At 38.9% G+C, this 24,733-nt stretch overlaps 2 protein-coding genes across 14 annotated transcripts in view; one reads left to right on the forward strand and one right to left on the reverse strand.

Moving 5' to 3' along the window:
• Positions 1-17,198, forward strand: part of LOC137190752 (atrial natriuretic peptide receptor 1-like) — a 124,070-nt gene extending 106,872 nt beyond the window's left edge. The window contains exons 16-23 of one of the 2 annotated variants that reach the window (XR_010930280.1): positions 4,009-4,177; positions 6,227-6,373; positions 7,698-7,821; positions 8,798-8,866; positions 9,563-9,737; positions 11,399-11,497; positions 12,763-14,137; positions 14,180-17,198. Coding sequence is in view for 1 of the 2 variants with exons in the window: in XM_067600367.1 (XP_067456468.1) it covers positions 4,009-4,177; positions 6,227-6,373; positions 7,698-7,821; positions 8,798-8,866; positions 9,563-9,737; positions 11,399-11,497; positions 12,763-12,908 (929 nt within the window). In the remaining variant the exon portion in view is untranslated. Of the gene's footprint in view, positions 1-4,008; positions 4,178-6,226; positions 6,374-7,697; positions 7,822-8,797; positions 8,867-9,562; positions 9,738-11,398; positions 11,498-12,762 lie in introns of both variants that reach the window. The other variant, XM_067600367.1, reaches the window with a different exon arrangement.
• Positions 17,199-18,126: 928 nt separating this feature from the next.
• The window catches only part of LOC137190750 (NLR family CARD domain-containing protein 3-like), a 71,976-nt gene continuing 65,369 nt past the window's right edge, over positions 18,127-24,733 (reverse strand). For all 12 annotated transcript variants that reach the window (XM_067600345.1, XM_067600342.1, XM_067600365.1 and 9 more), the window contains 5 exons: positions 24,476-24,649; positions 20,790-20,963; positions 20,525-20,698; positions 20,006-20,052; positions 18,127-19,619 (listed from right to left, as the gene is read on the reverse strand). In XM_067600345.1, coding sequence (XP_067456446.1) covers positions 19,084-19,619; positions 20,006-20,052; positions 20,525-20,698; positions 20,790-20,963; positions 24,476-24,649 — 1,105 coding nt within the window. In that variant the 3' untranslated portion in view covers positions 18,127-19,083. The remainder of the gene's footprint in view (positions 19,620-20,005; positions 20,053-20,524; positions 20,699-20,789; positions 20,964-24,475; positions 24,650-24,733) is intronic.

The raw sequence follows: 24,733 nt of genomic DNA on the forward strand, positions 1-24,733 counted from the left end.
TACAGTTTATTAACAGCAATCAACAAATCAATTAATTAAGACTCCTCATCTTACCAGCACGTTTCATTCTGAGGCTTTATGATAAAAAATAAAAATACTGTTTAGAAAAATGTGGTCTGAGCAGACAGAATCCAGAAAGACACATGTTTTGGGGTTTTTTATGCTGCTACTTTGGTAGCCACATACTGATAACACATTTGTTCCACTGTAAACATTCTCAAATGTGAAAAATTTGATAAAAAAGCTCAAAGGGCCAAACCGCAGTCACAAATCATCCTGGAAAGTTGACATTCCCAATTTTTCTGTTTTAGTTTGGCTGCATTTTGGGCAAAAGGCCTTCAGTTGAGGTTAAAATCTGAGGTAAAGTCGGGTTTACAATGATGTTTTTTGGAATGAAAGTTTGGAGCTTGTACTACAGATTACCAGACTATGACTCTCTAATAAGTATCTCTAAGAACACAAGAAGAAAAAGCAGTTTACCTGCCGCAGTTCAGGGTTTTTGTCCAGAAAAACAAGCGGTCTGAAGAGGTTTTGAGTCAGAAAACAAGCAAGAAGTCAGATCGGATCAAATCAGGAACGTGTTCCAGCAGCTTCGGGGCTTCATCAGGGCTTATTCTGCTGATGTAGCATCAAGTAGCCTTTGATTTTCTTGTCTTTCTTGTTTAATTAAGGTAGAATTTTGTCCGTGTGTCTGTCCTGATCACCTGATTGTAGCAGCAGCTCATTAACTCTTACATACTGTTCAGGAAAACACTCTCTTAGCTGTCTGAAAGCTTCATTAAGGATTAATCACCCATTTATTAGTGTCTGATGAGGTATTTATGAATGAAAAATAGATTTGTGGTTAAGAAGTTTTACTAAGTATGTGGTCAGAATATGAACAGTATGTAAAGGTTAATTGGAAACCGTTTTTACTCGGCTAGATCCCCACATGCAGTCTACCTCTAGCATACACCGATCAGCCATAACATTAAAACCACCTGCCTAGTATTGCGTAGGTTCCTCTTGTGTCATCAAAACAGCTCTGACCCATCGATGCAGGACTCCACAACACTTCTGAAGGAGTCCTCTGGTCTCTGGCACCAAGACGTTAGCAGCAGATCCTTTAAGTCCTGTAAGTTGCGAGGTGGAGCCTCCATGGATCGGACTTGTTTTTCCAGCACATCCCACAGATGCTCGATTGGATTCAGATCTGGGGAATTTGGAGGCCAAAGCAACACCTTGAACTCTTTGTCATGTTCCTCAAACCATTCCTGAACACGTTTTGCAGTGTGGCAGGGAGCGTTATCCTGCTGAAAGAGGCCACTGCCGTCAGGGAATAGCGTTGCCATGAAGGGATGTACTTAGTGTAGGTAGGTGGTACATGTCAAAGGTTTCCCAGCAGGACATTGCTCAGAGTGTCACACTACCTCTGCTGGCTTGCCTTCTTCCCATAGTGCATCTCGGTTCCATCTCTTCGGTTAAACGATGCACATGCACCCGGCTGTCCACATGATGTAAAAGAAAACGTGATTCATCAGACCAGGCCACCTTCTTCCATCACTCCAAGGTTCAGTTCTGACACTCATGTGCCCATTGTAGGTGCTTTTGGTGGTGGACAGTGGTCAGCATGGGCACTCTGACCGGTCTGCAGCTACCCAGCTTCATACGCAGCTGTGATGCACTGTGTGTTCTGACACCTGGTTATTATGGCCAGCATTAACTTTTACATCAACCTGTCATACAGTAGCTCTTCTGAGGGGTCGGACAAGATGGGCTAGCCTTCGCTTCCCACGTGCATCAATGAGCCTTAGGCGCCCATGACCCTGTCGCAGGTTCACCGATTGTCCTTCCTTGGAACACTTTCACCTTCACTTTCACCACTGCATACCAGGAAGTTCCCCAAAAGACCTGCTGTTGTGGAGATGCTCTGACCCAGTCGTCTAGCCATCACAGTCTGGCTCTTGTCAAAGTCTCTCAGATCCTTACATTTGCCCATTTTTCCTGCTTCCAACACATCAATTTCAAGAACTGACTGTTCACTTGCTGCCTAATATATCCCACCCCTTGACAGGTGCCATTTTAATGAGATAATCAATGTTATTCACTTCGCATGTCAGTGGTTTTAATGCTTTAGTTGATCGGTGTACTTTTTCACATGTAAATGAATAATGTTATATGTGTAATCGAGCTGATTGGGAACTGCAGCTGTGTTTAGTCATCGATCGGGGAAGCAGGAAGCAGCCAGACAGGTTGGCGGTGGCGGATGGAGGGATTTGGAGCGATTTAATCTGAGTCGTGACGAGGACTGAATGAGAGGAATTAGAAACGGAGCATGACATGACTGAAACCAGCGATTTACACCCTGATGGAGGAGGAGGAGGAGAAGGAAAATAAGCGAGAAGAGAGAGTGACTGTGTGATGGAGAAGGTGAAAAAGAAACTGTGACCTGTTGCCAGCAGTGACGCTCAGCCAGCTGGACGAGGCTTCGATCACTCAGCAGTCTTTCTGTCCAACTACAGGCTTAAACCGCGAAAACAGCCACAGAGCTGTCAGCCTGCCGTCTGATGAGGCCTCATTTATTTAAAACCGGCTCATGCTCGAATTTCAATTGTAGTGTGGCGTCTACTGTTAATCACTGTTGTTGCTGAGAAAGTTTACAGTCAACGTGGAAAAGTTTCTGTTTCCAAACCACAGAGGACAGAAGGAGGGGGAGCAGAGTTACAGATGAAGTGTGTTTCTAGGAATTTTGGCCTTCAAGTAAAACTCAGCATTAATATCAAGATTGAAAGTTCATCCTGTGACAACTGAGCCAACTCCATCTGCTTACTGCTGAGGAAGTTGATTGAAAGCTACACAGCAGCTACTGAATTGACTCTGTGGTGAGACCTTTTTATAGGTTAAGAAGCATTCATTTAATTTGGGGTCTTTGTCCGGCTGCATGACAAAATGTTTTCTTTATGGTTGTTTCTACAGAGAAACGTGATTTTCACAAGTTTAAAGATCCCCTGCAGACACGTTGTAAGACACAAATATATTCTGCAGGATTTAGAGTCCTGATTGCAGCAGGAAAAACTACAACTAATACACATGGTTCTGTTTCATTATGAAACTCGGCACATGTGCACGAGCCTCATTTCCATCTAATTTCCAGTCCCAGTTGACAGGCCCTCAATCCTCCATCTGCATATCTTTATGCTGCCGGCTGCACCACTTGTTAGACCTGTCAATGAAAAGAACGACAAGAAGCAGCGCAAGTGACAGAAGTAGTTTTGTGAAGAATGAAAAAAGAGAGCTAGAGAGAGAAGTTCAAACCCAATTACTGCATAAAGTGGGTTAAAACTCAACAGAAAGCAGGTTTCAGATGCTGTGAGTCGAAACCAACATTCAGATTGTTTCCTGCAGATTGAAGCTTTCAATCCTTGAGAAATATTTATAAATATAGTTTTATTCTTAAACAGAGTCAAAGTGTCTGAGGAATTAATTAGTCTGTTTTTGTGCACATGTTCTTAGCAAATGAAACAACAAAACACTTCACAAGGTAACATCTTATTATTATTCTCTGTTATTTCAGACTAGTTGATAATTAAGATGTTTTTTTCAGTATCTTTTTCTTTTGGCAGTTTGATCCAACAGAAAAAGTTTCTCCTCTTCAGTCCATATTTGCTCCTTTTTCCTCTAATTTTCACCTCGTTCATCTATTTTCGGTTGCGTATTTGGTGACGATCTCCCCTCTCAGACTGTACGACTGCTGGTTATCACAAGGAATTTAGGTCACATTATGACATCTGACAGTATCATCTGAAAACTTGAGCTCCCTCAACCCTGAGGTGCTCCTGAGTTAATAAATACATAAATCATAATGCAGAATAGATGCAAATAAAGTTTGTAGGAGACCAGGTTGAATCTGTTAAATCCTGTTTTACAATAACCAAACTTCATTCTCTCATACGTAAGAATCAGGCTGCTAAATGTTGCCTGTAATGACTCTTCTCTGAATTCTGACTCGACCCTATCGTCCCTGTGCAGAGATCGTGGACCGGGTGATTCTGGGTGAGTGGCCATGCCTGAGGCCGACCATCGACCCGCAGAGTCACAGTCCTGAACTGGGTCAGCTGATGCAGCGATGCTGGGCCGAAGAGCCCACAGAGAGACCCGAGTTCAACCACATCTGTCTGCTGCTGCGCAAACAGAACAAGTAAGTTACAAGAAGAGGGCTGTCTGAAGCTGGAATCCTACTACAGTAAAAGTACATAAGTATTATGAGCTTGATGTCGTTAAAGTATTGCAGTAAAATTAGTGGTTTGGTCCGTCTGACTGATATATTATTAGGGTCTGAGAACTGAAGGTGTGAAGGCACTATTGTATTTCGTGTGTTTGTTTCTTTATTATTATGGGACATCAGATCTAAATTTGACCCCCTAAACATGCTCAAAAACTCACCAAATTTGGCACGCACATCAGGTCTGGTGAACAATTTGATAAAATGTAAGAATTAAACCCAAAAGTGCCAAAATGTGCTCTCTAGCCCCACCAATGTAACTGAAATGGCCACCACAGCCTGTAGGAATGTCGTAGAGAGATCGAACTAAAACTGACTCATCAAGATCTACAAATCATACGCTGATACCCCTGACTTAAATCACACAGGAAGTCCGCAATTAGCCTGTCAATATAAGACTTTGCCTCAGTTTTGGCCCCTGAACAAACGCTATCTCCTCCAAGGGCGTTAATGCTGTTGATTTCAAACTTTGATACATGACTTATGACACTGTGCTGAAAAAAAGTTGTTAAAAAAGTTGTGAAAAGCGGAAGGTATCATGCCTCATATTGCAATACCATGAGTTTTGTGATCCGTTGCACCCCTAGTGTTAACACGTCAGCTTTGTAGACTATATTTTGTATGTCTTTCACATAGATGAGAGTGTGTAAATCATGTATTTGATACATGCATTAATACTTTCTGATGTGAACCTACACTTTTAGATCTGTGAATGTTTTTAGTGTTCAGTCTTTCTAGTATTCAGCACCGATCTGTTCCTGTATCACATTATAAGCTTTGTGGTACTTTATATATTTCTGTATACTAAGAAAATACATAGGAAACACGTGTAAATCATGTGACATCTTGTCTGTTTTTGATGAGAACATAAATCTGTTGTCACAATAGAACAATACTATAAATTTGAATTTCACTTTGTTGGTAAAATCACACATCTGAACCAGTCCGTGGCTAAAATGAGCTCTTCTTTGTTTAGAGACAATCAATATGTATATGCTAAATGTCACATGTCAATCAAACTTTGACCAGGTCATGTGGGTCAAAAGTCTTTACTTTTCTAAAAATGGACTTGATGAAAATTAGGAAATTACTTTGTTTTACACACAAACTCATCAAGAGTTTTCAGTTCACTCATTGAAATTCAAGTGAATGGGCCCAAAACTTGCATGATTTTGATGACACAGGTGTGAGCAAGGCAGCCATGTCTCACCCTGCAGAAAATTCTCACACCGTTGAGATTTGATGTTTCACCATGACAGAGGAAGTTGCTATAACTTTATTGTAAATGCTTCAGTCTGCACCAAACTTCTCCCGCCCTGAACACGTCTACATGACAATATTCCATCAGTGATGCAAACTGGCTGAATAGCGCCCCCTACAGTGAAGCAGCACCAGCAGCAGGCAAAACAGTGGACAAAGGAAGTGATGTTTATCTCCTTCTTGCACTGTCTGAAAACAGCCCGGGTCTGAAGACATCTACATGCCCGTCACAGAAGCCCTTCGACTGCGTTGCGGCCTGACGTGCACGGAGGCGCGAGGGCCCGTTCAACGCTGCTTGCAGCTTTAATTAATAGTGAAGCATCAGTGTTAGAGCAGCATGTTACTGTTGTAGCTGCTGGAGGTGGAGCTAGTTTACACTACTTTATATACAGTTAGCTAGTTTAGTCCAGTGGTTCCCAACCTAGGGGTCGGGCCCCTCCAAAGGGTCAGCAGATAAATCTGAGGGATCGTGAGATGATTAATGGGAGAGGAAAGAAGAAAAAACAAAGTTCTGATACACAAATCTGTTTTCAGTTTTTGGACTTTTTCTCTAATCTTTGATTTTTGTTATCAGTGTCCTGACCGACACTCAGTGAACGTCAATTATCCAACAGCCAAGAACAGACTTTTGGTCCCTCACCTACAAAAAAAGCTTAAGTATGTGTGTGTGTGTGTGTGTGTGTGTGTGTGTGTGTGTGTGTGCAGGGAGTCGAGGACCAACATCCTGGACAACCTGCTGTCCCGTATGGAGCAGTACGCCAACAACCTGGAGGAGCTGGTGGAGGAACGAACGCAAGCTTATCATGAAGAGAAACGCAAAGCTGAAGCTCTGCTGTACCAGATACTACCACAGTCAGTACTACAGTACTACACATACCGCTGTACCAGATACTACCACAGTCAGTACTACAGTACTACACATACCGCTGTACCAGATACTACCACAGTCAGTACTACAGTACTACACATACCGCTGTACCAGATACTACCACAGTCAGTACTACAGTACTACACATACCGCTGTACCAGATACTACCACAGTCAGTACTACAGTACTACACATACTGCTGTACCAGATACTACCACAGTCAGTACTACAGTACTACACATACCGCTGTACCAGATACTACCACAGTCAGTACTATAGTACTACACATACCGCTGTACCAGATACTACCACAGTCAGTACTACAGTACTACACATACCGCTGTACCAGATACTACCACAGTCAGTACTACAGTACTACACATACCGCTGTACCAGATACTACCACAGTCAGTACTACAGTACTACACATACCGCTATACCAGATACTACCACAGTCAGTACTACAGTACTACACATACCGCTGTACCAGATACTACCACAGTCAGTACTACAGTACTACACATACCGCTGTACCAGATACTACCACAGTCAGTACTACAGTACTACACATACCGCTGTACCAGATACTACCACAGTCAGTACTACAGTACTACACATACCGCTGTACCAGATACTACCACAGTCAGTACTACAGTACTACAAATACCACTGTACCAGATACTACCACAGTCAGTACTACAGTACTACACATACTGATGTACCAGATACTACCACAGTCAGTACTACAGTACTACACATACTGATGTACCAGATACTACCACAGTCAGTACTACAGTACTACACATACTGCTGTACCAGATACTACCACAGTCAGTACTACAGTACTACACATACCGTTGTACCAGATACTACCACAGTCAGTACTACAGTACTACACATACTGATGTACCAGATACTACCACAGTCAGTACTATAGTACGACACATACCGTTGTACCAGATACTACCACAGTCAGTACTACAGTACTACACATACCGCTGTATCAGATACTACCACAGTCAGTACTACAGTACTACACATAATGATATACCAGATACTACCACAGTCAGTACTACAGTACTACACATACTGCTGTACCAGATACTACCACAGTCAGTACTACAGTTCTACAGACATACCGCTGTACCAGATACTACCACAGTCAGTACTACAGTACTACACATACCGCTGTACCACAGTCAGTACTACAGTACTACACATACTGATGAACCAGATACTACCACAGTCAGTACTACAGTACTCTCTCTCTCTCTCAGTGTGTTTCTGCCTCTCTCGTCCTGCTCTCAGCTCGGTGGCGGAGCAGTTGAAACGAGGTGAGACGGTTCAGGCCGAAGCTTTTGATTCGGTCACCATCTACTTCAGTGACATCGTGGGATTCACCGCCATATCTGCAGAGAGCACGCCCATGGAGGTGAGAGCAGCTGTTTCCTCTGGACAACTTCATTATTTAATTCAATAATCATTCAAAGCTTTTGGACCAGTGCTCTTGCATTTTGAACAATTTAATTTTTTTTTTTTTTGAAATAAATCATTGTGTAAAAGGAAACGTCTTGTTGGTGCAGAACAGATACAGCTCTATGTTATCAAATATAACAAGTTATACCGACTGTTATGACCCAGCTCTTAGACCATGACAAATCAGGGAAATATAAACCATTTTATTCAAAAATCAATCAATTATATTTATTTTTTTAACAAATTGCAACAAAGTTTTTATGTAATGTCATGTTTCTTTTATATTCATTTAATGTAATGGTCAGTCAGTAGATCAGTGGTGTTGGTGAGTGGATGTGTGAATGTGTAGTGTTGTATGGTGCAAACTAAACAAAACATGTGGTGCGAGGAGAGAGCCAGTGATGAAGAGAGAGAGAGGAATGGATCAGGCTGATCCTGCAGTCTGCATGGACTGACCAGTTACACTAATACAGTCCCGCCTAGCTGGACCTGAAGGGAGAAACACAGCAGCCCGACACAAGACACAAAGCAGAGCGCCGTCAGTGACACTTCAAGTCAATGTTTTTATCCTGTATGTTTAGGGAAGCGTGAGCTGCTTGAGGTCTAAAAAGCTTGTTGAACGTATTTACTTCCCATGCATGCGTGTTTTCTTTCTGTATTCTCTTCACGGAGCCGACTGCAAAACTATTTCCTTGCAGTAAATGTCTGAAGTTTCTCAGCCTAATAAAGACAGTTTGTCCTCCTGCTGACAGCAGCAGCTTCTGAGGACAAACTGATGCTTCAGTGGAGTTTATGAGCTGCAATGTTTCATGTCTGGTGTGAATTCCTATTAACTGTTCAGTCTAATGTTGGGTTCAGCTTTGAGTTTTCAGCTAATCTTCTTCTCTTGTGTCTGATTTCGTCCTCGTCGTCTTGTTGTTGTGACTCTGCAGGTGGTGACTCTGCTGAATGACCTGTACACCTGTTTCGATGCCATCATAGACAACTTTGATGTTTACAAGGTGAATCAACAGAAACTCTGTTAGTTCATTGATAGAAACTGACAGAAAAGTCCAGCAGACGTCCAGTGGAGGTTCTGTACTCGCTTTATGATACAAAGAAAAGAATCAGCTCTGTGTGCAAAAACTCTCAACTAATTATGTTCTTTCATGCTTCAAAGACACAAACATCTTTAAGATTAGATGAGATTAGACTGAGCTTTATTCATCAAAGGGGATCATAGTATTTCCTGCTGTTCACTACAAAGGCAGATGAAAACAGTGGATCTCCAAAAGATCAACTTTTCAGGAAAATAAGAAGCAGTCTCTATGAAAAAAACACAATTTAATTGGAATAAAACATTAGTACGAGTCTGATCAGCTGCAGAATCTCCTTCACCCAGACAGTAATGATAATATTAACACATTTAAGCATAAGAAAGAAAATAGAAAATGTTAAGAAATAAACAACCATATTAAAAATTAGAACCTAAAATCTTACATCACATGTTGCTTTGGATAAAAGCGTCTGCCAAATGCCAAAATATAAATTTAAAAAATAGAAAATATTTAAAAAGATAAATACATTTCTGCAAAAACCATGAATAGAAATCTATTAAATGTGTCCTTCTTTTAGGAAAAACAAACACCTTAAAATTCACTTTTAGAGGTTCAGATCTTGACACTAACCTGCTGTTCGTGGTCCTGCGGCGCCCCCAGGTGGAGACCATCGGCGATGCCTACATGGTGGTGTCGGGGCTGCCGGTGAGGAACGGGAACCTGCACGGCCGGGAGATCGCTCGCATGGCCCTGGCTCTGCTGGACGCCGTCCGAACCTTCAAGATCCGCCACCGACCAGAACAACAGCTGAAACTGAGGATAGGAATTCACAGCGGTGAGACATTTATCCCCAAACCCTGAACAGACCAGACACAGTTAGGATTTAACATGAGCCAGTTAACTAATGCAGTGGAACGCAGACCTACATTTAAAGGGCGAGTTCACAGTTTTTCAATTGTGTCTTAAAACAACAGTCAGGAGCCCAAATGAACATTAAAGCTGTTTTTCTTGCTGTAATCATTCCTCCTGTTCATACTGACCATTAGAAGATCCCTTCATAATGACCTTACAATGGAAGTGATGGAGGACAAAATCCACAGTCCTCCTTCTGTGCAAAAATGAAGCTAATATGAAGCTTCAAGTAGATATCTTTCAACGTTACAGTCTTTTTAGTGCCAAAGTTCCTCTTTTTGTTACTATACTTCCACCTGCAGCTCAACAGGGAAACACTGTCCGAGGAAACACAAAGAGGGAATTTGATGCTAAAAAGACTGTAAATGTGTCAGATATCCACTTGATATGACTAACTCAGACTGCTGAAGCTGAATAGAAGCTTCACAGAGACTTTTAAATGACTGTGTGGACACACTGTGGATTTTGGCCTCAATCACTTCCATTGAAAGCACATTTGAAGGATCTTTTAATATCCAGTATGAACAGGAGGAATGATTACAGCGAGGAAAACCTCTTTCACTGTTACTATGGACACCTGACTGCTGGTTTAACACACACTTGAAAAATTGTGAACCCGTCCTTTAAGAATAAATTAGATTTATAACACTGTTAAGGACTGTATCTAAGGAGCATTTCTATTCGACTGACAACCATTTCTGTTTGTGAAGAACAAATCTGTTCTGGTTGAACAGGCTACAGATGTGGGATTATTACCCTTTCTGGAATGTTTATTAGACTTAACTTTTAAAAAAAAAGTATGACGCAACCATGATTTAATGCCTCTCCTTGTGTGGAGGCAGTATTAGATTTTCCATACTTTTAAAAAAAGTTTGGAAAAGTTTTAATGAAAACTATGAAAGTCGAAATTTCAGCTAGAATCAGGGGCCAAAATACTTTTGCTGGAGGGCCGGATTTGGCCCACAGGCCGCTATTTGCCCACCACTGCTCTATGTCCTCATAAAGAAACATAATCAGGAAACACACAAGGTCAAAATATTTTATTATATTTTATTTATTATTTTATTTGTTTTTTAAACTGATTCTTCTCAAGACGCTGAAACTAGAGAATATTTGACTCAAACAACTGATTGATTAACAGATTGATACCTGATTGATTTTCTGTCAATCGACTGAAGTTTTATCTCTGTTGTCTTTCTGTAAATTATCTTCAGGTATATGTACATATATTACAGCGCGGCTGTGAGGAGTCACTGATGTCTTTATAGTTTTCATTCCTTCTTGTGGTTTTGTTTCTTTTCTTTTTCATGTTTGTTTCATATTTGATGTTGAGACGATGATTATATTCAGATATAAAATGAGAGAAAAGGACGAGCATGTTCATTCATCACTGTTCATATTTAACTGTCTTTCAATAAAACTGCTCAGAGACAAAATGTATTTACAATCACACTATAAATCCAGCACTGCATTAAAACTGACAATAATCTGTTATCAGAAACAAAGAGGCGTAAGGCACGTTTGATCATCTACATCCTCCTTGCATGTCTTACTGTGTGTGTGTGTGTGTGTGTGTGTGAGCAGGCCCGGTGTGTGCAGGCGTGGTCGGTCTGAAGATGCCACGTTACTGTTTGTTTGGCGACACGGTCAACACGTCGTCACGTATGGAGTCAACTGGAGAAGGTAAAAACCGCACACGACATGTTGTTGACACAAAGATTCTCCAGAACAGCATGACGACGTGAAAACAACACAAAGTGAACATTTTAGCTTCTATAACTCATAAAATCATGTTTAAATAGCAGCTGCAGGAACAAATAAAGGCCAGTCGCTCATAAAGGCTCATAAAGTCTCAACTGTAAGTTAAAGCTGCAACTAACAATTTTCAGATCAACAGATTAATTGTTTGCAACAATTAGTCGATTAATTTATTAGGTGATCTGACTGAAAATTAATCAGAGACCATTAACTGTTAATTGTTTTGAGTCATTTTTAAGAAAAAAGTGCTAAACTCTCTGATTCCAGCTTCACAAATGTGAATATTTTCTGTTTTCTTTAGTCTCTGTGACAGTAAACTGAAGATCTTTGTGTTGTGGACAAAACAAGACATTTGAGGACGTTATCTGAAACACTGATGAACATTTTTCACCATTTTCTGACATTGTACAGATGAAATAATTATTCAATTAATCGAGAAAATAATCAACAGAGAAATAGATCATGAAAATAATCGTTAGTTGCAGCTCTGATTGTTTCACCATTTCCTACGACCCAATGTAAAGTCATAAAATGTATTTTTATATTTTCATAAACCCAAAAAGTATCAACTTACTGAAATATGTGGTACTGAAACACAGAAAATTCTCACATTTGAAAATTTGGGACTATAAAATGTTTGTTTATGATTTTTTGTGCTTTTGCTTGATTATCAGAATAGCTGCAGATCAATCCATTGATTAATCATTGCAGCTCTACTGTAGTTAATTAGTGAGTAAAAACAGTTTCTGTTGCTTGATGTCCTCACAACAACACTTTTTACAAGATTTGGCTTTTTTTTTAGATTTGGCGCTGCTGATCTATGACATAACAGACATATAACAGATGATTCACAGTTCTGTTTTCACTCAACATCAACATGAACCTTTTCTACTTCTCTGATTGGATGAACACACAACTGGCTCTTCTGTTTTTCGTCTTTGCCTCCAATTTTCAAACACGAATGTCCCGGAAACATAAAATGTATCTTAAATTATCCACAAAAATCTTAACTTAATAAATATCAAATTGTCTACATTTCTGAATTACAATTACCAAGAAAAGTGTGGATGTTTCTACAACCTAAACACTCACTAATCTCAACTTTATCTCATAACGCTGCTGTACTGAAGACAGATGAAGTGTCTCCAGTGAAAGACGAACCTGTAACAAACCTGTGTGTGTTCTCACAGCGCTGAAGATCCACGTATCAGCGGCGACTCGAGACGTCCTGCTGGAGTTCAACTGCTTCCAGCTGGAGCTGCGAGGAGACATCGACATCAAGGGCAAAGGAAAGATGACCACCTATTGGCTACTGGGAGAGAGTGACAGCCAATGACGAAACACCGCGGACAGGAGGACGACAGAGGATGAAGGAGAGGAGGAGAAGAGAGGAAAAGGGAGAGAAGATAGGGAGGAAAGATGTAGCTAAAGAAAGGAAGGAGAAAATAAAATGAGGGAGCAAATAAAGGGAGACAAAGTGAAAAAAGGAAGGTGAAGCTGATGAAGCAGGAATCTCCTCAGACGTCTCAGGTCCTCGTCGTCCTGCAGCTGCTCTGTCAGAGGACTCGTCACCTCCGGGTTGTTTCTTGTTCCTGTATTTCACAACACGGAGGAAAGTAGCGGTACATTTGCAACACACATGTACACAAAACTGCAAAACCCAGAAGGATAAGTGACAAGAGAAAACACAGATGAAGAAAGAAGGAAAACAACCTGTAAACATGAAGAAGAAAAAAGCTGCAGCAGCAGGAATCAAACTGGACTAATGAAGGGCTGGAATATAAAAAAGGAGACATATGAACAGACTTTATATTGTGACTTCCAGGTGTTTTTCTTTTCCTTTACATGTTGCACTGGTGCCAGATTCATTAGGTTTTAAGGAGAAAATCAAACTGTGGTTCAGTTTAGAGTCGATTTTAATTCCCGGTCTCTGAGGTTTGACTTCAACACAGGATGAATTTGTTCGAGTTGGCTGAATGATGTACAGATTTATACTGTAACACTGATGAGTCATGATCATAATGTGGTTTTATCCATCAGTTAAGGTTCATGTCTACATGGTTTCAGCTGGTAAATAAGAAAATTAAAGCGGCTATAATTGATATTTTTGTATCAACGTGAATGAAATGTATAAATGTCAGTGTGTAATGTGAGAGGTGTGGCTCCTAACGATGACAGTTATCAGAGACTCTGCAGCTCCTCTCGGCTTTACGGAGCTTTATAGTGAGTTTCAGCTCATTGTTTATCTGTCCGGCTGCAACTTTACTGTTCTGGTTCACTCTCAGCGTCTCATAGCGTCGTTTTGGGCTGCAGCAGGCAGCTGTTTTCAGAGAAAAAGCTGTAAAAAGCCACTGTACACTACCTGCTCAGCACCAAACTGCAAACAGACACAGCTAGCTGTAGACTAGCTGGTGAACATAGTGGAGCATTTAGCAGCTAAAGAGCCAGATATTTCCCTCAGGAGTTGGTAGAGAGCAAAAACAGAAGCTAAAAGAGAGTGAATATTGGACTTACATTCACCAGGTGGACAGAAACACGACTCCACATGAATGATAATGTTGCTCCGTAACTGCTGGATGTGGAAATAAGCAACTGTTTGCTAACAAGATCAACATATCAACTTAAAATGTGATGATATGTCAGTGTTGTGTTCACTGCTTGTTTCTGATGAAAACTAGTGGACAAAAAAATCAGTTAATGCAGGTTTAACTTGTTTCATTAATAAAGTTGTTGGACTTGCAAGACAAAAATTGCAAAAGATGATGAAAACTGAAGCAGCAAGGCCGACATATCCTGACTTTTAGTCTTGAGTAAGGGTCACGCAGTGGATCCTACATTTCCCATAATGCACCTGGATAGTGTTTTTAAATTAGAGCCTCCCTGCATGGTAAACAGTCACATCTTCCTGTTATAAATTTTTAGTCTCAGAGCCCAGGCTGAGATAACCCTGATGACATCACTATGACATCATCAGGGTTATTTTCTGAGATTATGCAACAGATTTTATAGGCTGAGTAGGACTGACAACAGCAAGTAAACTGATCTTTATGTGTAGAATTGGTGGAATGTTCCTTTGATATTTCTTTCACAGTATTTTGGATTTAAACACCATCAAGTAAAAAGTAAAACAGCAAACATGAACATATTACTAAAACTTCATAAAGTAGTTGAGTTGGATTATTGAGAATTGAATTTTATTATTTTATGAGAAAAATATTCTGAAGCCTTTAAAAATCAAGAGAAGCTTCAGTGATGGAAAAGATTTTATGAAGACACTAAACAGTGACATTGATCAATCTGCAGATCATTTTCTCAATTAATTGATTAATCGTTTGGTCTTTAAAACATCAAAAAATAATTTTTAAATATAGCCATCACATTATCAAACAAAACATAAAAATATTCAATTTACTGTAAAGCAGCGATTTCTCACATTTGAGAAACCATCAAATATTTGACAGTTTTGCTTGAAAAATGACTTAAATGATCAAAAAATAATAAAAATAGTTGCAGATTTTCTTTTAATCGACTAAATGTTGCAGCTAAGTGAATAAGAATGAATGAGCAACTTGTATTTTGCAGGATAAAAGTTGCACTGCTGTAAGTTTGTGTCTTTGGACTGAAGCAAAATATGGGAGGAGAAAATGTGCAAAACCAGCTGCTGCAGCAGAGAAAACTGTCTGAAACTGAACATCTAGGAGGAGCAGGTGTAAAATCTACAGCTGTTTTATCACACACACACACACACAAACACACATGAACAGTGAAAACACTTGAGTGACAGCAGTAAAGAATATTGCAGAAAAGTTAAAAGATGCATTATGAAGTTAATTATACAGTAATTAATACAGTAAAATTCTGTTCACGTCAACATCAGAAGACAAGAGAAGCAACAGTTGGTTGTTTTTACTAAATCTGACCTTTCTGTTTCCCTCTGTGTCCTCCTGCTTTAATGTTTTCTGACTTTTAATGTTTCACAGCAGCCCTGTAATACTTATTAAGTATTTTCAAATCTGTTTACTGGATATCACCACTGATCTCCTGATCGGATTCAATTCACAAAGTCCAGAATCAATTAATTTCTCTTCTCAATTTATCTTAAAACAAAAAGTTAAATTACTTCTACATTCAACAAGTGAGCAACGCTTTTGTTTCTTTGAACATTATAGACACAAACCGTCAAAACACTGAGTAAAGGTGCAAATGCAAAGATCGATTTCTGGATCATTTAAATAAGAACTGCAATTATCCAGCTCTACTGTTAACAACGATTATGTAATTATAGGGGTCAAAGTTTTAAATATGACCACAAATCTCTCTAATCAGGGAGATGAATTTATTATTCTTTATTCTGTAGCTGATAACATCAGGCTATTTAACTAATATTTCCATACATGTAGCTTTGCAAAGCTAGAAAAGACATGTTTTAAGACACATGAAAATACTCAGCTTGGAATAATAATTTGTGTCTGATATGGTTTTTCCACAAATTAAAAACGTTAAATTATGTGAGTTAAAATTCTCCCTCATGTAAAACTGCAGAATCTCTAAATATGTAAATATTGTTCATGTCTCCTCCTTCACTGTAAAGTCCATTCTCAGAGTTTGTGCACTTGTGTAAGTTCATACTGGACAATGATTGGCTCCAAACTGGTTGTGATGTCACACTTCCTGCTCGTAGGTTCATGTGTTAAACTAAGATTTAAAGTGACCTCAGAGAAACTTTCCTCCTTCAGCAGATGAATGAAAACAAACTCTGCACAGAGAAGAGAACAAACATCCAACCGAAGGAACAAGAAGAAGAACATGATTTTAATTGGAGGGCTTTAATATTTGGCTTCAGCTGTTCATTGGCTCTACAGAAAGCTCTCTGTAAATTAACAAATGTTTTCCTGTGTTTTGTATTAAAAAGCTGCAATTAGAAGGTATTTTGTTCTTGAATTAAAGTTAGGAAAAGGACACTTTAACTCGAATAGTTGGTGCAACAGTTAAAGGATTTGCTCGCAGGATGAACAGCTGGGGATCAAACCTGTGACGTGTCAGTTTCAGAACAGTTTTCTACACATTTCTCTGCTCTGACCTCCAACATCCTGCAGACTGAAGCACCACAGAGCAGCAAATATGGGTCAGAAGCACCGGAGCTGTTAGCGGGACAAATTATTTTCTTGGACTCATGAACTGAAAAGGCCTCATATTGTGAAAGTGTCTTAAAAGTACAAAGAGGCTCTGATATTTTTTATATAGTGCCATTACATGTGTATTACATGTGGACTCCAAAGTGACTCATATATCAAATCTGGTGAGAAATGATCATCAGAGCTTCAGATCATCAAGCTTCAGTCATCACAGGTCAACTCAGTGGAACCAATAACGTATCATTAAAGTTTCTGTTTGTTTTGTGCCGTCAATTATTTTGTAATTTGAACTTTTCTTGTTTGTATCTTGTTGCACTTCCATTTCTGTGCCATTTTGCATCCCTGCATTAGGCTAAAAGTTAGCTTCAGTTCAAGTGGGGATTCATAAAAGTGAAAATGAGCCATTTGTTTTTACTGGGGATCAAACCAGCAGTGTTTGTGTGTTTGTACTGACCTGTAGTGGTCTGAATAAAGTGCTGTGCAGAGCTGGTTTTATGTTGCAGGCTCCAGTTTGTCAAGTTGATGAAATAAAACTAATTATATTTTTATCACTGTTAAAAATATATTACAGTTCTCACTGTCACTGTTACTTACAGGTTATTATTTTCAGATAACCTCTTTATTGATTCTCCAAATGAATCCTCAGAGCAATAATTGATCCTCATTGCTCGCACAGTGTCTCTGCAGGTCTTGAAAAGTCTTTAAAAACATTGAATTTGGTGTCTTCAAAAGAAGACAGAAGAAATTATATATTCAAATTTTATGTTTATTTAACATATGTAACAAACATATTAAATGAATACATACATCGTAGGTACACCTAACAGTGATCATTTTGATTGTTTCAAATACCGTATATACTTAATCTTAAGACTTGATTAATTAAATTACCTTAATGGATAGTTCAACTCAACACATTCAGCCATTGTAACATTGTTTTCGTCATGTTCTGTTCTCCAAAGTAATATTACAAAACGCTGTCTTCGGTTAATATATGTTTGAACAAGCAAAAAATAATTCTTCACATATTATGATTTTTTATATTTCTATTCCTTCAAAAACTTCATTCATTCAATACAACTACTTATCTAATTTAACTATTAAAATATGATTGTCTATGAGATTAATAGATCAAACGTTAAACAGTTAGGTGATTTTGAATTGCTATTGCATAGTTAACATATAAACATTCATTAAGGCACTAGTGTTACATGTAGTAAAAATTGTAACAATATCTAAAATGAATATCTCCTCAACAGACAATCACACAGCTATTAAAATTATACCATTCTTCATGTATTTACAGGACAATTAATGTTACTGAACTTACATAATGATTAAACATTTGATTTATATAAAATTCAGATTTGGCTCGGATCTGCAGGGAGACTTCATGAATGTGACTTAAGAGTTTATGATGCTTGGTCTGTTTAGATAAGAGAAGAGGGTTTTCTGTCCATGTGCTGTTGTTATAGATCCTTTCTCCTCATTCAAATGACCCCGAATGTCATTTATGCATTTAGCTCAGGTTATAATATAGTTATTGGTCAGAAATGATCTCTCAGGTCTGTTCAATTCCCATTTTGTCACAGTGTTTACCTTGATAAGTATCATATTGACTGACACCCACTTGACAAAGAGATCAGTTCAGGGTCAGGGGTTGAGGCATGTTGTTTGAGGCTGTTTTATCCATGAATTTTAAAAAAAACAACAAAAGTAAAGTAGGCACAATTAATTGTACTCTACTCTTTTTATGCTAAGTCGTGGTATGTTCTAAATTAAACTCTCTTAGCAGAAATAGTCCTTTAAGTTATTCTTTGACTACAAAGACTTTAAATTGTCCTTTTTCCCCATCAAAGTGTTTTCTGACCACTAGTTTCATGAGGAACTGCAACACAGTTCTTTGCAGAGATTGTATACTGTCTTTTGAGTGTTAAAACAAAAAAATAAAATAAAATAAAAAATTCTCCTTATGGAATTCAAAACAAACAAAGCCGTCTTCCTACATTATAAATGGTTAAAAACAGATTTCTAGGACACACCCGAACAGTAGGCACATCTAAAAGTTCTACCTAAATTTGGTAGGTCTGAGTCTTAAGATCAATTTCCCACTTTGTCTTTTTGGGCTGTATAGATAGAAATACTTTTAATATTTATAATTGTCAGTTATATGAAGTTTTCTCTTTATGTGAAGCATTTACAGCTGCATTTCTTGCTTGAAAGGTTGTATATCAATAAAATGGGTTGATTTGTTATTATTATCAATTTTGTTCTGTGAGATAATGTCATTAACTCTGAGTAAAACTGATCATTTTGATAGTTTCAATGTTAATATGAATGATGACTAATCAAGTCTCTCCTTCTGTTTAAGCTGTTTCACTCAACAAGCCTCAGTGAGGAGCCCTTACCCCAAACTTTAAAAACCGGGTGGAGCGGTTCAGTGAATTTGTTGTAGAAGGTGTGCAGGTGTGTCAGTGATCCTCCAGTAGACACTCTGTAGAAGGACAGGATGCCAGCCTCCCAGTCCAGATACACCGCCAGTCTGCGAAAACCAGCCAGAGGGACATGAAGGACGATGCTCTTGTAGTTATGATATGCTCGGTAACCATGAGCAGAGCAGTGCAGACCCCAGGATATCCCATTGTATCCCATCACACAGTCTTGGTCTAGACCTTTGCGACAGATGTCCTTGTAGGTCACCCCAATCCCAGCCCAGTCTCCCTCCCACTCCACCTCCCAGTAGCAGCGGCGTGTCAGGTCCTGTTGGAACAGGACTTGGGTCCAGTAGTCAAACCTGTCTGGGTGGTCAGGATACGGCTGCTCCTCTCGGGCCTGACTAACTTTTCGGTTCCCGTCAGAGAGGATGAGGAGTTTGTGGGCTGTGTTTGGATCCACTGTGAGCTTACATGCATCTGATGGCAGGAAGAAGTCAAGCAGTTAGACATTTATACTGACAGTTTATACCACTGCCACTGAAAATCTTACTACTCGTTGGCTGGCAGGCATCCATGCATCAGGAAACATCAAACAGCTCCAGTCAACAATGTAATCACTGTTTAAATCAGTGCTCAAGGTATTTTAAACTGCAGGTATCCATCACTACAGTACTGATGCTTCATGTTCTGTTAACTCACTGGTAAAACTAACATAACCATAGATTAAACCGATAGGAAATGCTTAAAAACATGATGAATATTTAAAAACAGCCTCCTCTGATCGATGAAAATTGCCAGAGGGAGTGCTTCATGTACTCCATAGCAGATTTTTGACCAAGAAAAAGAAAAAAGTCCAAACTTACATTGTTTCAGTCCTGGTGTAAACCAGTGTTCTGCATTGTGGTGGACTCTGTGGAGCAGATAGAAATGCAATGCATGTTGTCTGGATTATGTTGAGGAAGAAGCATTAAAGCCTCTCTGAAGGTTGTTAAACTTCTTAATTTGACCCATGACAACATCACAGCAGTAAAAAATAACACTAAACACTACAGTTGAGGCTGATGGCATTAGCTTTTGGAAATATTTAGCCATAAACCAAAGTTTGGGACAAATGAAAAATTGACTTGATGATGGTGAACCAAATTTCATGGCATTCCATTCAACAGTTGTTGCGATATTTCACAGGATAAGTGAAGACTTTCCCCTGCTGGTGGTGCTAAAGAAAAAGTCACATGATCACTGAAATTCTTTAAATGTTTCTTCTGAGGATCATGAATGTCTGTACAAAATTTCATCCTAATCCATCCAATACTTGTTGAGTCTAGACCAAAGTGATGGACCGACTGACTGGCTAAAAACAACCATCAGACTGTTTTCTTTACCTGAGTTTGATAAATTCACATCGTCCTTCCTCCCGAGCTTCATAGATGAGCTTCACTCCACTTTCTCCAAGGTGATTGTAGCTCAAGTCAAGCTCTCCCAGGTGGGACAGGTTGGTCTTCACAGCCGAGGCCAAGAAACCACAACCTTTCTCTGTGATGTTACAGAACGACAACCTGTGACAGAGTGACAGAATCGACCTTTAACAGCTGGTTGATACCCTTCATAACTATTAAAGTTGCATTAATAGTCTGCTTAAAAGGATACCTGATGGTTTCCAGTTTACAGCCCACATTTCCCAGTCCAGTGCAGAGCAGCTGAACTCCTGAGTCTCTGATGTCATTGTCACTCAGGTCGAGCTCTCTGAGAGGTGATGAAGGACAACTCAGGACTGAAGCCAGGTCCTCACAGCATCTCTGGGTGAGACTGCATCGGTTCAGCCTGAAGGGACAAACAATGCAAAATGAAGAAATCAAATGCAAAGATACAAAAAACTACACATCAAAATGATCACATAGCTAAATCACACCTATCAAAAACTGAACATTATAAGATTTACAATGGCCACACTTTTTTAAAGGTTCTTGTATTGGATTGTATTACACTGTCAAGTCTTCATTGTCATTCTTTATTATTTTGCACATGTAACTATTAATAGTAAAATGTGGTAGAGAGTATAAAAGTCAACCAGTAAATGTGTACGAGATATTGAAAACTTGGTTGTTGTGTCAAAATAAAAAGTCAAATGTTGTCTCATACTAAAACCATAGGCTAATATAGACATCCAGGGAAAGTAAAAGTAAAATAAAATATCGTAAGAATCTGAATGACACACTTTTGCTTTTACATTTTGTATCAATCTTGTTTTACTTTATAGTTGCCGTTTCTGTTTAGGTTTTATGTAGTTGAACATAACCACCTTTAGACTGACTGCAAAAACTACACAGTAGCACAATATTGCCAGAGCCTAAATTTATATATAACTCACAGATAAATGGATAAAAAGTACTGCACAACTGCAGTGAGACAAAGAGTCTACAGCCCTGTCAGCAGCTCTGTACTTGATCTCAGAATCTTTAAAATAAATGATTGTATTGGAGTTATGAGTGAGTAGCATTCCCATTCTTTCTTTGACATCTGCCTGGAAGTCAGCATCTCACTAGAACGGGAGTGTGTTTTCCTTCAGTTCAATTGTGTACTCGCTTACTATCATAGTTTAGCTTGTTAACATGCTGTCATTTACTAAATAGAACTAAAAACGAAGTACAGATGACACCTAATGAGAATGCCATTAGTTTTGCAGGAATTTGCTCATAAACCATGTTTCAGACAAATGAAATTGGATAAATTTATCCTGTGGGGAACATGAATGTCAAAGTTTTAATAAACCAAGTAGCTGTTTGTTGTTGTCAGTAAAAGAACAACACAAATGTCAACCTCATGATGGTGCTAGATGAAAGGTTAGAGGGTCAACAAGGTAATTGGATTCATCCTCTGGAGACCTTGGAAATCTACAAAAAACTTTTATGCTAATGAACACATATTTGTTGACATATTTCAGTCTGGGCCAAAGTGGTGGTACTGCTGCTACCAAAACAAAACATTTTGGTGGCCAAACCCATAAGTTCTTGCACCATAACTTGACAGTAGCGCAATATGGCAAGGGCCTAAACTTATATATAACTAATAGATAAATGGATCAAAAGAACTGCACTACTGCAAGACAAAGAGTCTACAGCCCTGTCAGCAGCTCTGTACTTAATCTCAGAATCTTTCAAGTAAATGATTGCACTGGAGATATGAGTTGGCAGCATTCCCATTCTTTCTTTGACATCTTCCTGCAAGTCAGCATCTCACTAGAACAGTGGGTACGTCTCAAGTATCTTATTTTATGTCTCTGCGCTCCTCGCCTGAACTGGAAGTTGTTTCTGATGCGCCATTTTGACAGGCATCTCAAGTCTCTTATTCTGCTCCGAGGAGCAAGGAAACATGAGAGCAGCCTTCACGGAAGTCTTTTATCAGCCGACATGCCCCCTTATTGGATATCAGTTATTGATTGGACGCTGCAGCTAATCAGACTGATCTGATACATCACTGCAGTTTCATACCGAAGTGGAGACAGATTACAGATTGAATTTAAATGTATCACTCCCAAGTTTTATGTTTATTTATAAATTCATCATATAGTTAAAAATCTGTTAATTGTTGGTCTGATCAACAAAAGAACCATAAACAACTTTCTTCATTTATTAGAAAGATTTTTCTTTTCATGATGTTATTTCCTCCATTAAACTGTTTCTTGCTGACAGACAGACTCTTCCTGACTTTAACTTGATCTATAATAACAGATAAACACATTTATATTTTACATCATTTATCGTCATTTCCATTCAGTCACATGTGAGGCTGAAAATTCCTGAGTGTCGGTTTAGATATGAATTACATAATTTCCATTTTACCTGAAACATTTAGCCAAATACATAGTTCCAGTGTTCAGAAGACACCCTGAACATATTCTGGGTTATTGAATAATGAATTCACTATCAGGATTATCAAAAAATACAGAGTCAAATAATCAATAAATAGTATAAACACATTCTGCGAGTAGAAATGGTTCCTGTGCCTCTGGGCAGGACACAGGACACATGCAGGTTTTTATTTAGGTGTTTGTTAAACAGGTAACAGCTGCAGAGAGGAAACAGCTTTCTCTAGTGGTGATAACTGTTCACCTTTATTAGTGTCAGCACAATGCACATGTGTGCAGACACAAACTCCATCAGAAGTTTCTACAGCTGTTAAAGCCGACTGACAGCTGATCCAGCTGTGATCAGCTGTCGCCATCATCAGAAACGGACATCACTTCACATGACGCTTCAGAGGAGAGGACGTCTCATGTCTCTGAAAACAAATTTCCTCGTTTCCTCTCTCCTCGCTTGGTTTCCTTGCGTCTCTCCATGCATCCACGGTGGAAGGGACTAAGATGCAAGGAAAAGATGCAAGTGAAGGAAACGTGGATGCAATTTAGACTTGGGATGCACCCATTGTGTTTTCCTTCAGTTCAAATGTTTACCAGCTTACTATCATAGTTATGTGTGTTAGCATGCTGTCATTTACTAAGTAGCACTAAAAAGGAAGTAAAGATGAGACCTAATGAGAATGTCATTAGTTTTGCAGGAATTTGTTTATAAACTCACTAAAATCACTAGCAAGGACCACACCATCAACACGATGCATTTGGATGATTTATTAAGGGAAAAAATTGATATAGTTATAGTACGATATAGTTCTTCCGGTTGCTGTGTTGTGGGGAAGCTTATGAGGAATCCGCTATAGCACCAGGGCAACAGCGGATCCCCTCAGGACACTAAGAAGGAGAGGAAGAATCAGGAAGAAACAGGAAGAGAGAAATACGATGGGGAATACGAGAGTGGCAGAAGAGGAAAGGGTTAGGTGGTATTTATAGGAATGTCGGAAGTGGCGTAGTTGAGGTATGGTCCTGCTCCTGAAACTTCACTGACCAAACTTCAATATTGGACAAATGAAATTGGATTAATTTATCGTGTGGGGAACGTGAATTCACTTTCAATTTCAATTCAGAACATGAAACATCAATTTTGTCAAAAGTTTAATAAACCAAGTAGCTGTTTGTTGGTGTCATTAAAAACCAACACAAATGTTGTGCTAGATGATTTATGTATATATATATATATATATATATATATATATATATATATATATATATATATATATATATATATATATTTTTTTTTTTTTTAACATTTCATGTTGATGAACACATTTGCTGAGATACTTCAGTCTGGGCCAAAGTGGTGGTCCTACTGTTACCACAACTAAAAAAGAGTCTGTCTGTAGTTGCACTGAGTCATCAGTATTTTGGGGACTTCCAAAATCTTTGTTCAGTCACGTTATTGTTAGCTGCAGCTTTGACTCACCTCAGCGACTTCAGTCTGCAGTGTTCGCTCTTGAGTCCGGTGCAGAGAAGTTTAATTCCTGAGTCTTGTAAGTTGTTGTCACTAAGGTTTAAATGATTCAGCTTATTAGAATTTGAGCTGAGAGTGGAGGACAGAATCTCACAGCAGTCTGCAGTGAGATTACAATCATTCAACCTGATAAACAGAAAGACAAAGTCAATTTGTTAAAACATATTTAAATCTCTGACTTCCACAGATTATTATTAAAAATGAAACTGT

Source organism: Thunnus thynnus, chromosome 10 (genome assembly GCF_963924715.1).
Source record: "Thunnus thynnus chromosome 10, fThuThy2.1, whole genome shotgun sequence".
NCBI lineage: Eukaryota > Metazoa > Chordata > Actinopteri > Scombriformes > Scombridae > Thunnus > Thunnus thynnus.